This window comes from Exophiala mesophila (assembly GCF_000836275.1).
Source record: "Exophiala mesophila strain CBS 40295 unplaced genomic scaffold supercont1.5, whole genome shotgun sequence".
NCBI classification, from domain to species: Eukaryota; Fungi; Ascomycota; class Eurotiomycetes; order Chaetothyriales; family Herpotrichiellaceae; genus Exophiala; species Exophiala mesophila.
In genome coordinates, this window is record NW_015622508.1 from 854,591 (window position 1) to 867,972 (window position 13,382).

A 13,382-nucleotide genomic window follows, 5' to 3' on the forward strand; every position below is an offset into this window, starting at 1 on the left:
CATGTCTCTGAAACCCCCATGACCCCCCCCCCCCCCGCCCCCCCCCCCCCCCCACCCCAGTATCCTCGCCTCATCGAGCAAGAGCCCAGCATTCAGTCATTTTTGCTCAATTTTAGCCTTACACCCTTACTAGAATGACTTCAGCCTCACCCAAAAGGAAGCGGGGCCCCGCTCTCCCCCTCGACACCAAACACCCTTCTACTCGCCTACTGCATGAGGATGAATATGAACCTGGAGATGCAAGCCCTCGCACGAAAGTCAGCAGGAAGTTTGGGGAGTTGGCTATTGATGGAGGCTCTGGTCTTAAGAACGTCGATGAAGCGTCATTCTCCCAATTGACCCCGTCTGATCACCCTGAGCTGTCGGCTCTATCTGCAGCCAAAACCGAAGAAGAACCAACGACTGTCGCAAATGATCCAGCGCCAGAGCGTCCGTCAAGATCAGCAACGTCAACCTCTCCGTTGGCATCCTCTTTTTCCGAACAAAAGCCGACCAGGCATAAGTCTCCTCCTATGGACACCAGCCTGTCAGATATTTTCTGGACTGACTCGGAAATCACTGGTCACAATCCAGATGATCCCAATGACGATGGCTATGGCATTAACGGAATCGGCTTCCGCCCTACCCCAGCAATGGCCTGGTCGAGGTCACAGAAACGCAAGCAACAGCTCGCTGAGCTTAAGAACCGTGAGGCCCGCGAAGCAAGACAACAGAGAAGTGAGAGGAGAAAACGTCCCTATAATGAGAGTGACGACATAAACGCCATCGAATTATCGCCGCGAAAGAATGCCCGCGTCCATTTCGAGCACGGCTGAAATGACGGCAGGATTGAACCCTCTCTTCTACCTGTACAGTATGTCCGTTTCCCGGAACTCGCCAAGGGAGATTTGCGCCAACGTCCGTAACAGCAGCACGACCTTCGGTCAAGGTGTGGCAGAGGTTCCGCTGGGTTTGAACAACCAGCGCTAGTCGCCAAGGAGTGGAACAGTGTGATTCCATGCTTCACGGCTTCTTTTACCAAAACTTATACCACGAACGTCTTCTGGCCTCTTCTTCAGCCTTTCTCGCGGCTTCCTGGGCCGCCGCAGCTTCGGCTTTCTCTCTGGCCTTCTTTTCGTGCAACAGCTTCATGCCAGCGACTGCAATGGCCATCCCTCGACTTTCTTCTCTCCGCTTCTGGTCGCACCAGTAATACATCACCCCTGATGTAAGGACGAATGTCGCAACAGCGTAATTCGCTGACCTTCCAATGGTAGAAATTCCTGAATTTGTGATAAACGTTAGCAATAGCCTACCAAAACGTCCAGCTCTTCATTTTGACCTCAACTCGTGTGACGCCTCCTCTTCTCTATCCGGTGTGGGAATGTACCTTTTAAAATGAATCTGCTTCCGCCGACAGCACCTCCAGCTCCTATTCCCACCAACAACGAATCTCGCGAGCATTGTGTCTGGTACCACGCAGGGCCACCAGGGCCATATGAAAAGTTAAATGCATCTCTCCATGTCACTTCCTTCGGTTTTCCACCGGCACTATTGTATGTACCGCCGGGAACGGTATTGATCGGTTCGTCTGGATTGCCAAATGCATCCCAGAGCTTGCCGACTTGAGTCTGGGGAAAATCGTACTTGGGCTTCGGTCTGCGAGGGCGGCGAGGTTCTTCAGCATCTGGGGCCGGCGGTGAGCTGGGATCGGCCGTCGCGGGAGGCGCCTTGGTATCCCTTGTATCATCGGCCATTCTGCAAGGATGACGAGACTGCGATGGAGAGTACGTCGAGGCTGGACGATCAGATAAAATAATTGCAGGTGGAATGATGGATCATCGTCGAGGATGGGATCGTATGTTCCACCCTATCTCTACGCTAGTGTTCACGGTCGAGCACAATAGTCTTTGCGCATTTTTGTCGCGCCCCCGCGCCACTTTACGCGTTGGTGTGGAACCCACGCGTCAATTGATACCCCGTCGTGTTTACGACTTTGGTCGACATCCATATTCGCTTTCAACCACTCGACTGCTATAGGGCATGAATAACGCTTCTATTGTCGCATGCGTTGCCTGATATCATGAACAGCAATATTCGATTATAAAACTCTGCGTACGACTGCGCATCGTCGCCGCTGATACTCCACGATGCCCGTCCGAAAGCCGAGCAAATATGGCTCTAATGTTCGTTTCGCCAAAAACTCTTCCCAACGACAGCAGCGAACAAAGACGGTTGATGCTTCCACCCTCCGAAGTAGCGAAACAACCTCCCAAGATGAAAAGTTCGAGGCCATACGGCTGGCCAACAGCATCGATGAATCAATGGGCTTCGGCCGGTTCGATTCCGGCAAGAAGAGAGTCGGATGGCTATATAACATGCACAGTACCACCATACAAGACCCGAAAGTCCCTGGTGGAAGGGCAGGTCTTGACTTCTACTTCATTGGAGACAGTGGAGAGAATTTCAAGGCAACACTCGAGTATGACCCATACTTTTTACTCGCGGTAAAACGAGGCAAGGAGCCTGAAGTCGAAGAATGGTGCAAGAGGATGTTTGAAGGATTGGTCAAGACAGTCACTCGCGTGACCAAGGAAGACCTGAAGATGCCAAACCATCTTCTAGGATACCGTCGCACATTCCTCCAGCTCTCCTTTGCCAACGTCTCCGATCTCTTGTCCGTCCGCAAATTCATCATGCCTATCGCAGAGAAGAATAAGGAAAAGGTGAATGCAATGGACACATATGCCGAAGTGGCGAGCGCGAGTGCAGGCTTTGACGTCTACGATGAGGAAGAGGCCAATGTCGACAAGGCCAACGCCATCACCGAAGCGAGCGATTTCATCGTCGATATACGAGAATACGACGTCCCATACCACGTCCGCGTCACAATCGACAAGGATATCCGGATCGGTAAATGGTACACAGTCGAAGCAAAGCATGGAGTAGTCTCCATGACATGTCTGGAAGAACGTCTCCAAAGAGCAGATCCTGTTGTTCTCGCATTCGACATTGAAACAACGAAGCTGCCCCTCAAATTCCCGGACGCAGCCATTGATCAAGTCATGATGATTTCGTACATGATTGATGGTCAGGGCTTTCTCATAACAAACAGAGAAATCGTCTCCGAGGATATCTCAGATTTCGAGTACACCCCCAAAGCTGAATACCACGGACCCTTTATGATCTTCAACGAAGCCAATGAAAGGGCAACCCTCGAGCGATTCTTCAGCATGATCAAAGAAGCGCAACCCACAGTCATCGCAACTTACAACGGTGACTTTTTCGATTGGCCTTTTGTTGAAGCCAGAGCTAGTGTCAACGGCATCGATATGTATGCCGAGATTGGATTCCGAAAAAATAGCGAAGACATCTACCAGAGCGACTATTGCGTCCACATGGACTGCTTCGCCTGGGTCAACAGAGACAGCTATCTACCTCAGGGGAGCCGAGGTTTGAAGGCAGTGACCGTCGCCAAACTCGGCTACGATCCAGACGAGCTCGATCCGGAATTGATGACACCTTATGCAAGCGACCAACCTCAAATCCTGGCAGAATATTCCGTCTCTGACGCTGTGGCAACCTACTATCTGTACATGAAATATGTCCACCCCTTCATCTTTTCACTCTGTACCATCATTCCACTCAATCCGGACGACACTCTTCGCAAAGGTACGGGTACCCTATGCGAGATGCTTTTGATGGTGCAGGCCTACCAGAAAAACATTGTTTTGCCAAACAAACACAAAGAGCCGAGAGAAGCGTTCTGGGAAGGTCACCTTCTAGACTCCGAGACCTACGTCGGCGGCCATGTGGAGAGTATTGAAGCTGGCGTTTTTCGTGCCGATATCCCTGTCAACTTTGCCGTTGATCCCTCAGCAATCGACGAGCTGTTGAGGGATCTCGATGCAGCATTGCAATTTTGCATCACAGTCGAAGAAAAGAAATCGCTTGACGATGTCACGAATTATGACGAAGTTCGCAGCCAAATTGTCGAAAAGCTAAACAGTTTGAAGAGCCAACCAAACAGAAATGAACGGCCACTGATTTATCATCTTGATGTGGCTTCAATGTACCCTAATATCATGACCACCAACAGACTGCAACCTGATTCGATGATCTCGGAATCCGATTGTGCTGCATGCGACTTCAACCGTCCTGGGAAGACATGCGACAGGAGGTTGCCTTGGGCCTGGAGAGGCGAATTCATGCCGCCCAAACGAGACGAGTACAACATGATTCGGAGGGCAGTTGCCAACGAGACTTTCCCAGGCAAACACCCAAAAGCAGCAAGACGCACATTCCAAGAATTGTCCTTGGACGAGCAGGCCGCGACCGTGCGAAAGCGGCTGCAGGAATACTCGAAGAAGATCTATCACAAGATTCACGATTCAAAGACGATACAGCGAGAAGCGATCATCTGCCAACGTGAAAATCCCTTTTACGTCGACACCGTCAGCACTTTCCGAGATCGTCGTTATGATTTCAAAGGTCAGCAAAAGGTGTGGAAAGGTAAGACGGAAGCCCTCAAGGCTTCTGGAGCACCAGCTCCGGAGGTTGAAGAGGCTAAGAAGATGATCGTCCTCTTTGATTCACTACAACTAGCCCATAAAGTCATTCTCAACTCTTTCTATGGCTACGTGATGCGAAAAGGATCCAGATGGTACTCCATGGAAATGGCAGGTGTTACTTGTCTCACAGGTGCTCACATCATTCAAATGGCGCGGGAGCTTGTCGAAAGGATTGGTCGACCATTGGAACTGGACACAGACGGTATCTGGTGTATGCTTCCAGCGACCTTCCCAGAAAACGTCGTCTTTACATTGAAAAATGGGAAGAAGATGGCCATCTCGTATCCCTGCGTGATGTTAAATCATCTTGTCCACGCCCGATTTACGAATCATCAATACCAAACCCTAGTCGATGCAAAGACCTTCAAATACGAAACGCACAGCGACAATTCAATCTTCTTCGAAGTCGACGGGCCGTACAAGGCCATGATCCTGCCCACGTCCAAGGAAGAAGACAAGAATCTGAAGAAACGCTATGCAGTTTTCAATCACGATGGTAGCCTGGCGGAATTGAAAGGCTTCGAAGTCAAGCGACGTGGTGAATTGAAACTCATCAAGATCTTTCAAACACAAATCTTTAAATTCTTCTTGGAAGGAACGACACTTGCTGAGACATATTCGGCCGTTGCTCGTGTTGCAAACCGATGGCTGGACGTGTTGCATCAACATGGTTCGACCCTGGCAGATGAGGAGCTGATCGACCTGATTTGCGAGAACAAAAGCATGACCAAAACACTTGAAGAGTACGGTGCACAAAAATCGACATCCATCACCACAGCGAAACGACTTGCCGAGTTTTTGGGCGATCAGATGACCAAGGATAAAGGCTTGAACTGTAAATACATCATATCATCAAGACCACGCAACACCCCTGTGACAGAACGAGCGATACCCGTGGCGATCTTCTCCGCCGAGCCGAGTGTCAAACGCTTCTTCCTGCGAAAATGGATGCGAGACGACCCTGCTGATATGGACCCGAGAAGCGTTATTGACTGGGAATACTATCTCGAACGCCTTGGCTCTGTGATTCAAAAGCTCATCACAATTCCGGCAGCTCTGCAAAAGGTCCGGAACCCTGTTCCACGCGTGGCACATCCAGACTGGTTGCAGAAACGAATCGATGCCAAAGAGGATAAATTCAAACAGAAGAAGCTGACAGACACTTTTGAGAAGAAACCTCTTGCTGAACGGTCTGTAAATCTTCTTGAACACCGGCTACCCGTCACTGGTGATATCGAAGATGCCCTCAATGCAGAATTGAAGTCTCCAATACAGCTTCCGAGGCCAGCCAAACGTAAAGCCCAGGAAGAAACGGCTCAAACTCTGGTAGATCCCTATGCAGAGCTACCCGCCGATGTCCCAGATGTCGACGAAGACTATAGTGATTGGTTACAGTATCAGAAAAAGAAGTGGAAGATTCAAAAACAGGCACGCGCTCGTCGGCGTCAGCTCTTTGGAGAACGGCCAAACGTTGCAACAGACTCGATCAGCAATTTTTTCCGCAATCAAGCCGAATTGTTGTTTATCAGCACTTGGCAGGTACTTCAACTTCGTCAGGGAGATATGCCTGGAGAGGTCAAGGCTTTTGTGTCTATTGGAAAGAAAATCCACATTTTGAATATCAAGGTTCCGAGAATCTTGTATCTCAATCTGAAGGGTGAAGATCTTCCTGACGTCGAAGTGCCGGGCTGCGAAGTCGAAAAGGTCAACCACGTTCTCCCAAATGGGCATCCGTCAGTCTATCTTTTCCAACTGACCATGTCCGAAGACACATATTTGAAAGAGGCAGAGTCGGTTGCCCTGCTTTGCAACCATCAGAGTGTTGAAGGGGTCTACGAACGCAAACTACCTCTCTATACCAGGGCCATGCTTAAGCTGGGCAACATGTGTTCATTTGATGAAACGCAAAAAGGTGTTCTGGGGAAGGGCCTTGAACATGGGTTTGACCTCGACGCTTTGCTGCGGAGTAATTCCCAGTCAACATATCTGGAAGACCCAAGTATGATGGCCTATACCTACCTCTACCACACGACATCGGGCGATCGAACAGTATTCGCCCTCTTCTCCTCCGCCGGAACGCAAGCCCATATTATTGTTCTGAGTCGAAGTCGCGATGCACAGTTGCCAAATGCTGACAAAATGTACTTGGAGCAACACCGATTGAAACAGCAGGAAGGCAATTCCCCATCGACTGTGTTCGCATATCAGTCTTCCATTCAGTTCAAGGTTAGTCAAGTGACTACGAAACGGAAGGCCTACCTTGAGATCGGTGATATCCTCAAGAAGTGGCGTAGCGAGGAATCGAAGCCCACCATGTTGCTGCTACAAACGAACTCCAACAAGCAATTGATGCACGATATTCGGATCATCAAGGACTATCCGGTGTTATGTTTACCTACGGAGCAAGCAGACACCGATTTACCATCTCTGGGATGGCAAGGCTACGTGTTCAAACGGGTGATCTCCCATTATCTTAATGTCACCGGTTGGCTGTCTCACCTTATTGAACTGGCGAGGTATGGAGACGTACCAGTCTGCAATCTGGAGAAGGACGATCCTCGATTCTTAATTGACTTGGCCTACGCTCGGAGACTGAAACGAAACAATGTCGTGCTTTGGTGGTCCGACAGCCCACGTCCTGACCATGCTGGCCATGAGCGCGATGACATTTTAGGACCTTTGACCGAAGTGGTGGAACTGCCCTCGATCAACAACCCCGGTGTGTATACCTCAGTGTGCGTTGATGTCTCGGTGCAGAACCTTGCAATCAACACGATATTGACCTCATCAATCATCAACGATCTCGAAGGATCAGCAGAATCTGTAGCGTTCAACCCTGCAGCTGGTGAAGAAACACCACTGAATTCGAGCATGGTCAAACCTAACGCTGGATTTGCGCAAACAGCATTAGAGGTTCTGCGAGACATGGTCAAATCTTGGTGGGCAGAAGCTTGCCGTGGCAACCGGCTGGCGGACGTCATGGTTCAGCATCTCGTACGATGGGTTGAAGCACCGGCATCATGTCTATATGACAGACATCTACACTACTATGTGCAGATGATGTCCAAGAAGGCTATGCAACAGCTGATTACTGATTTCAGAAGGGTTGGATCTCAGGTTGTGTTTGCATCCACAACGCGTCTCCTACTTCAAACCTCCAAACAGGAAGTTGGGAACGCATACGCATACTCGCAATACATCTTAAAGTCCATTCAGCAGAAGCCACTTTTTCACTTTTTGGGGTTGGAGATCAAGGACTACTGGGACATCCTAGCTTGGTATGATCAATACAACTACGGTGGAAAGGGCACATCAACTGTGACGGAAGAGACCAACAATTCAAATCTCGAAATTGTTGTGCACTGGCAGATTGCACAATTTCTCCCTGAGCCATTGCAACCAGTCTTTGACGATTGGGTTATCACCTTCATCGAGATCATGCAGAATCTCAAGCGACCAACCGCAATATCCGAAGACGCATCTTCAACGCCCCGACCCACACAACTGGCCTCGGGGTTCATCAGCCTCACCGAAGACCCAACGAGCACCGAAGTGACCAGTGTCCTGCAGGAAGATTTCTCCAAACCCTTGCGCAAGCAGATCACAGGATTGATCCGACGCCAACGAGAAGAATTGCTCCACCCGGAACTAGCAAGCGACTGGACGTTTCCCAGTCTTGCAGGTGGCAGTCTCGAATCGAAAGACCCGCGACATCCGCACGACCCAGTTTTGGAGCTAGTCAAGTCGCTGATGCAAATTGTGTCACTATCGAAGCCTCTGCAGCTTGAGGCACGTCTACTTCGTAAAGACCTTCTGGCGTTGTTTGACGCACGCGAGTTCAGTAAGGAAGGTCGGTTTGAGAACCCCAGCTCTAGCCTTCGGTTCGAAAACCTCATTTGTGACACATGTACGATGACTAGAGATCTAGACTTGTGTCGCGATGAAGATGTCCTACCCGATGCCACAGCCAAGTCCCAGGACGATGCATTGACGAAACCATGGCGTTGTCTCAGCTGTGGAGGCGAATACAACAAGATTGTCTTGGAAGAGAAGCTGATATCGCGGATCCAAGCAAGTTTGATGAGCTGGCAGATGCAAGATCTGAAATGTAAGAAATGCGGTGTCTTGCAAGGCGACGATTGTGTCTTTACGGATCATTGTTCATGTGGTGGAGAGTGGTGTGGCACGACAGACAAGGGGGACATTACGAACAAAGTGAGAATCATGGAGAGGGTCGCGTCTGCGTATGGTTTGAGGATGTTGGAAGGTGTGGTGCACGGTGTCAAGTCAATGTGTATGATTTCATGAGCGATGAGGGACGTGGTTGGTGGTGAAGGACGTTGGATTCGTGTCACTACAATAAAGGAGAAGATGTGGTGGAGTCTAGGAGTGTCTTTTGCACAACATTGCGAGGTGTTGGTACAGGACATTTGATTTGATGTGGTTGCATGCTGCCTTTGTATAGATACAGAGCAGCCTTGAGCATGACAGCATGTTTTTCAGTCTGGTAGAAGATAATGTAGAAGTCAAGAATGCTACTACAAATATTCCCTGATTCATGGTATTTGACGAGGCTGAAATTCTTATGTCAGCCGCACTTGGCCTCGTTCCGTCACGTGTGGAGCGTCAACATCCAACGACTTCTGTGATGGTTTGAACCAGAATTCAAGGTACAAACTCGACACCATAATCGGCCTGCGCTCTCTGTTCACCAGTCTTTAGCCCCTCCATCGCAATGAGATATGGAGGGACTCGGATACTACAGCGATCAATTGCGCTGAGGAGGTGTTCTCAGAGTTGTGGGCTCCCTCTAAAACAACTGCAACAACTCCAGAACAGACAGTGTCTAGTCAAGCGCAATTTGACACGATGGTCAAGCACACAAGCAGGACGAACTAGCCCTGAGGCGTCCAAAGATTCCGTAGCCCAACCTGAGACCACCCCCTCGTCTCCTCTCACAGATCTTCCATCACGACAATGGTCAACACCGTTAGCGAAAACCATTGCGCAGGCAATCGAGGTAACAAGTGCCAACCACACCAAAGATTCGCGCCCGGGTTTTTTACTAATATGACATGTCGCCTCCAGGTAACAGGCCCAATCTCGATCGCTTCATACATGCGGCAATGCCTCACCAACCCCGACGGCGGCTATTACACCACGAATCATACCTCCTCAGACACGCCCGATCAGTTCGGCAGGGCTGGTGACTTCATCACTTCCCCCGAGATATCCCAAATCTTCGGCGAATTGGTCGGAATCTGGTTCATGACAGAATGGATGGCACAAGGTCGGCCAAGAGAGGGAGTGCAATTTATTGAAATGGGCCCTGGACGAGGCACCCTCATGAGTGACATGCTCCGCACCATCGGCCAATTCACCACATTCGCCAATGCCATACAAGCAGTCTGGCTCGTGGAGGCAGGAGAAGCTCTTCGACATAAACAGAAAGATACCCTGTGCGGTCAGACGGCTGAAATCAAAGAAGTCACAGACGACACAGGCAAGAATAAATGGTGGGAAGCTACAAGTAAGCAGGGAATTCCTGTAAGATGGGTCGAAGATATCGTCTTGTTGCCGGAAAGGGGTCAAGAAGCGCAAATGCCATTTATAATTGCCCATGAGTTCTTCGACGCTTTGCCTATCCATGCATTTGAGTCTGTTGCGCCGAAACCCGAGGATGTACAGGAACAAGAGGTCGATCGACCACCCCTCGACAGCACATCTCAACCACCACCGACGACCAGACCATCGTCGTCGTCAAGCAAAGTCCCTCAATGGAGAGAACTTCTCGTCGCTCCAACCAAGCCGACAATTGATCTAGGACTGGACCAAACAACATCATCATCAGATAATGGCGGTCCACCCCGTCAGGGGAAAAAAGACCCAACTCCAGACTTTCAACTCACACTTGCTAAATCCAGCAATCCAGCATCGCTAGTAATTCCTGAACGAGCACGATACAAAGCATTGAAAAATCAAGTATCATCACGGGTGGAAATTTCGCCCGAAAGTTCACGATACGTCCGATCATTTGCTCGACTCATCGGCGGCGACGGTCTCTCGTCACCATCACGGCAACAGCAACAGCAACAAACCCGGCAACAATCAGCCTCTACTACAACCTCCAAACCCACCACTCCCTCCGGCGCCGCCCTCATCATCGACTACGGACCACTCGACACCGTCCCTGTGAACTCTTTACGAGCTATCCGCAAACACCAAATCGTGTCTCCATTTGTCCACGCCGGCGCCGCAGACATTAGTGCAGACGTCGACTTTGGCGCCCTAGCCGACACAGCACTCGAAGCCAGTCTTGGTGTCGAAGTCCACGGTCCCGTCGAGCAGGGGATGTGGTTGTTACAATTGGGGATTCAAGAACGAGCTCAACGATTAGTTAAGAATATCCTGAAGACGGCGCCGGCGGGCAGTGGGTCGGTAATTGAGACGGAGCAATTACAGAAGAAGATCCAGGATCTTGAGGCTGGGTGGAAGAGGTTGGTTGAAGGAGGGCCGAGAGGAATGGGGAAGGCTTATAAGGTGATGACTATCTTGCCAGAGAATGGTGGGAAGAGGAGACCGGTTGGGTTTGGTGGGGGTGTTGTTGGTGGATAAAAAAAACAAGAGGGTTATGAATCAACAGGGTGGGTGTATGTTGGTTTATCCGTCTTGTCTGTTCTGTCTGTCTATAAAAAGCACGACTCTCGCTGTATGTCATGTACAACAATAATTATGTATAAACATGTGTACAACAACACAACACCCATCTTCAAAAATTTCCATTTCTTAAACATGAGCATCCAAATCCCAAAACCTCACCTCCATTTCCGCGGCCCTCAGAAAAATCTCCATCAACTCATCGACCCTCTCTGGACTCTGCTTGACAATCTCCCTTTCAATCAACTCCCTGCCCACATCCACGGCCTGCGCATAATCCTCCGCCACATAATTCTCCACCCATTTCCAATACCTATTCCCCTTTTCCGCCGTCACACTCAATGGATCCGCGTACAACATCCTGGCCGCCTCGCCATACCCCAACAAACACGGCGCCAGGGCCATTTGCAACGCAAGCCAATCCTGCGAATGGCCGATATCCAGCACATAGCGAGAATAGGCCACACAAGCGAGACTTTCGCGACGATCGGGGGATTCGAGATCGGTTTCGGAAATGCCGAATTCAGCGCAGTAGGTCTTGTGCAGGTCGGTTTCGCGTTGGATGTGTAGGACGATTTGAGCGGATGCGGCGATCGACGACATGGTTTTGGATTTGTAGCCCGCGAGAGAGTGTGTGCGGGCAAAGTGGCGCAGGTACAAGTAGTCTTGGATGAGGTAGTTTTTGAAGATGGTTTCGTCGAGCGTTCCGCGTGCGAGTTGGAGTGTGAATTCGTGTTGGGTGTAGGCTTTCCACACGGGTTGGATTTTGGGGTGCGAGAGGAGATATTCGATGAAATGGCCGCGTGAGAAGACGTGGTGTTGAACGTTGTGGAAGTGGTTGATGGGGCCGGAACCTTTTCCGAGGGTTGGGTCGGCGGAAGAGATTCCAGATGTGACGTATCGGACGGCGAGGCGTGTGGCGGTGGGGAGGGAGAGAGACGACGACGACGACGAGGATGATGGTGATGATGATGATTGTGATATCTGTAATGCCAGGTTTGCTGCAATTGCACTCGCCAATGAACATCCCGTCCCGTGGGTGTTTCTCGAATCGATATACTCGGATTCAATAATCATATAGTTATCACCGTCACCATCATATAGGATATCAACAGTGAGTTGCTTCTCATCATCGGAATTGGCTTTCTCATATGATTTAGTCAAAGGCATGTGACCGCCTTTCAAGAGAACAGCCTTTGGTCCTAGACTGTAGACCAATTTCGCCAGAAGCTTGAGATCATCGAGATTAGAGGGTGATTTATATTGGATGTCGGCGTCTCGTAAGAGAAGAGTAGCTTCGGGGATGTTGGGGGTTAGTATGGTTGTTAATGGTAAGAGTAAGTCACGCAGATTTCGGACGGCGTCACCAGGGAGGAGTTGTGCGCCGCTAGTAGAGACCATGACCTGGAGAGAGAAGGAGAGGACGTTAGATTTTGATTCAGTTTAATTCATTTGACTTGATTTCATGGTCGGTGACTTACAGGATCAAGTACAACCGTCGAAACACCATGTCTTGTCAGGGCGTCGGCAATGATCTTGATCGTCTCGGCTGATGCAAGCATTCCTTTTAAAAAATACGTATGTCAGTTAGTCCTTGGAAGAGTAAGAGGAATCCCCATTCCCAGAACACAGAACATCAAAAAAGAAACCTACCCAATTTCACCACGTCACATCCAATATCACAGAGACAAGCATCAATCTGCTTAGCCACAAAAGCCGGAGGAGTGATATGAACGTCCTCGACGCCCAGGGTATTCTGGGCAGTCAGTGCCGTTGTTGCAGTCATGGCATAGCATCGGTGAGCAGCTAGGACTTTTTGGTCTGCTTCGAGGCCACTAAGTAGATTAAAGAGGTATTAGTTTCTTTGATTTCCTAGCTAGACCCTGGCGATTTTCGAGTCCTTGGGATATAACTTACGCTCCGCCTGAGCTGTCTGAGCCGGCGATGACGAGCACCCGTGGCATGGTCATAATGGCCTTTGTAGCGAGAGGGCCAGCTGGAGGATTGATACGACTGTAGTTATTCTATCAAATTGTAAACCGTCTGTCTCTTTGGGTCGAGAATCTTTCACATGAGATTGTGTCTGGTAACCACTAACCAGGTTCCAAGGCAATGTTCGGATAGTACAGGCTAGGCGAGGCTAGGCGAGGCTGATGAATTCCCCGCTCCGAGCCA

The 13,382-nt window shown here is 49.9% G+C and overlaps 5 protein-coding genes across 5 annotated transcripts; 3 read left to right on the forward strand and 2 right to left on the reverse strand.

The window, feature by feature from the left end:
• Window positions 1-134: 134 nt before the first annotated feature.
• Window positions 135-815, forward strand: PV10_07082 (uncharacterized protein; the record flags this gene model as incomplete). Its single annotated transcript, XM_016371943.1, has 1 exon — window positions 135-815. The coding sequence occupies one exon, from the start codon at window positions 135-137 to the stop codon at window positions 813-815; it is 681 nt and encodes a 226-aa protein (XP_016221275.1).
• Window positions 244-1,781, reverse strand: PV10_07083 (uncharacterized protein). The gene is made up of 2 exons (XM_016371944.1): window positions 1,370-1,781; window positions 244-1,262 (listed from the first exon to the last, which is right to left on the reverse strand). Exons 1-2 carry the CDS (start codon window positions 1,734-1,736, stop codon window positions 1,015-1,017), a joined length of 615 nt encoding a protein of 204 aa, XP_016221276.1. The 5' UTR covers window positions 1,737-1,781; the 3' UTR covers window positions 244-1,014.
• A 348-nt stretch (window positions 1,782-2,129) lies between these two features.
• On the forward strand, window positions 2,130-9,066 carry PV10_07084 (DNA polymerase epsilon catalytic subunit A; the record flags this gene model as incomplete). The annotated part of the gene is made up of 1 exon (XM_016371945.1): window positions 2,130-9,066. The coding sequence occupies one exon, from the start codon at window positions 2,130-2,132 to the stop codon at window positions 8,856-8,858; it is 6,729 nt and encodes a 2,242-aa protein (XP_016221277.1). The 3' UTR covers window positions 8,859-9,066.
• Window positions 9,067-9,208: 142 nt separating this feature from the next.
• Window positions 9,209-11,272, forward strand: PV10_07085 (uncharacterized protein). The gene is made up of 2 exons (XM_016371946.1): window positions 9,209-9,570; window positions 9,639-11,272. Exons 1-2 carry the CDS (start codon window positions 9,286-9,288, stop codon window positions 11,163-11,165), a joined length of 1,812 nt encoding a protein of 603 aa, XP_016221278.1. The 5' UTR covers window positions 9,209-9,285; the 3' UTR covers window positions 11,166-11,272.
• On the reverse strand, window positions 11,209-13,275 carry PV10_07086 (phosphomethylpyrimidine kinase). Its single transcript, XM_016371947.1, has 4 exons — window positions 13,125-13,275; window positions 12,861-13,042; window positions 12,689-12,771; window positions 11,209-12,611 (listed from the first exon to the last, which is right to left on the reverse strand). Exons 1-4 carry the CDS (start codon window positions 13,175-13,177, stop codon window positions 11,337-11,339), a joined length of 1,593 nt encoding a protein of 530 aa, XP_016221279.1. The 5' UTR covers window positions 13,178-13,275; the 3' UTR covers window positions 11,209-11,336.
• Window positions 13,276-13,382: the final 107 nt, after the last annotated feature.

Excerpts from the sequence above, each read along its gene's own strand:
- PV10_07083 (XM_016371944.1), bottom strand. The coding sequence starts at position 1,736 with ATGGCCGATGATACAAGGGATACCAAGGCGCCTCCCGCGACGGCCGAT. Across the intron at positions 1,263-1,369 it reads AAGCAGATTCATTTTAAAAG|GAATTTCTACCATTGGAAGG; the intron begins GTACATTCCCAC and ends TCACAAATTCAG.
- PV10_07085 (XM_016371946.1), top strand. The coding sequence starts at position 9,286 with ATGAGATATGGAGGGACTCGGATACTACAGCGATCAATTGCGCTGAGG. Across the intron at positions 9,571-9,638 it reads CCATTGCGCAGGCAATCGAG|GTAACAGGCCCAATCTCGAT; the intron begins GTAACAAGTGCC and ends TGTCGCCTCCAG.
- PV10_07086 (XM_016371947.1), bottom strand. The coding sequence starts at position 13,177 with ATGACCATGCCACGGGTGCTCGTCATCGCCGGCTCAGACAGCTCAGGC. Across the intron at positions 13,043-13,124 it reads TCAGACAGCTCAGGCGGAGC|TGGCCTCGAAGCAGACCAAA; the intron begins GTAAGTTATATC and ends TAATCTACTTAG. Across the intron at positions 12,612-12,688 it reads CGACGGTTGTACTTGATCCT|GTCATGGTCTCTACTAGCGG; the intron begins GTAAGTCACCGA and ends TTCTCTCTCCAG.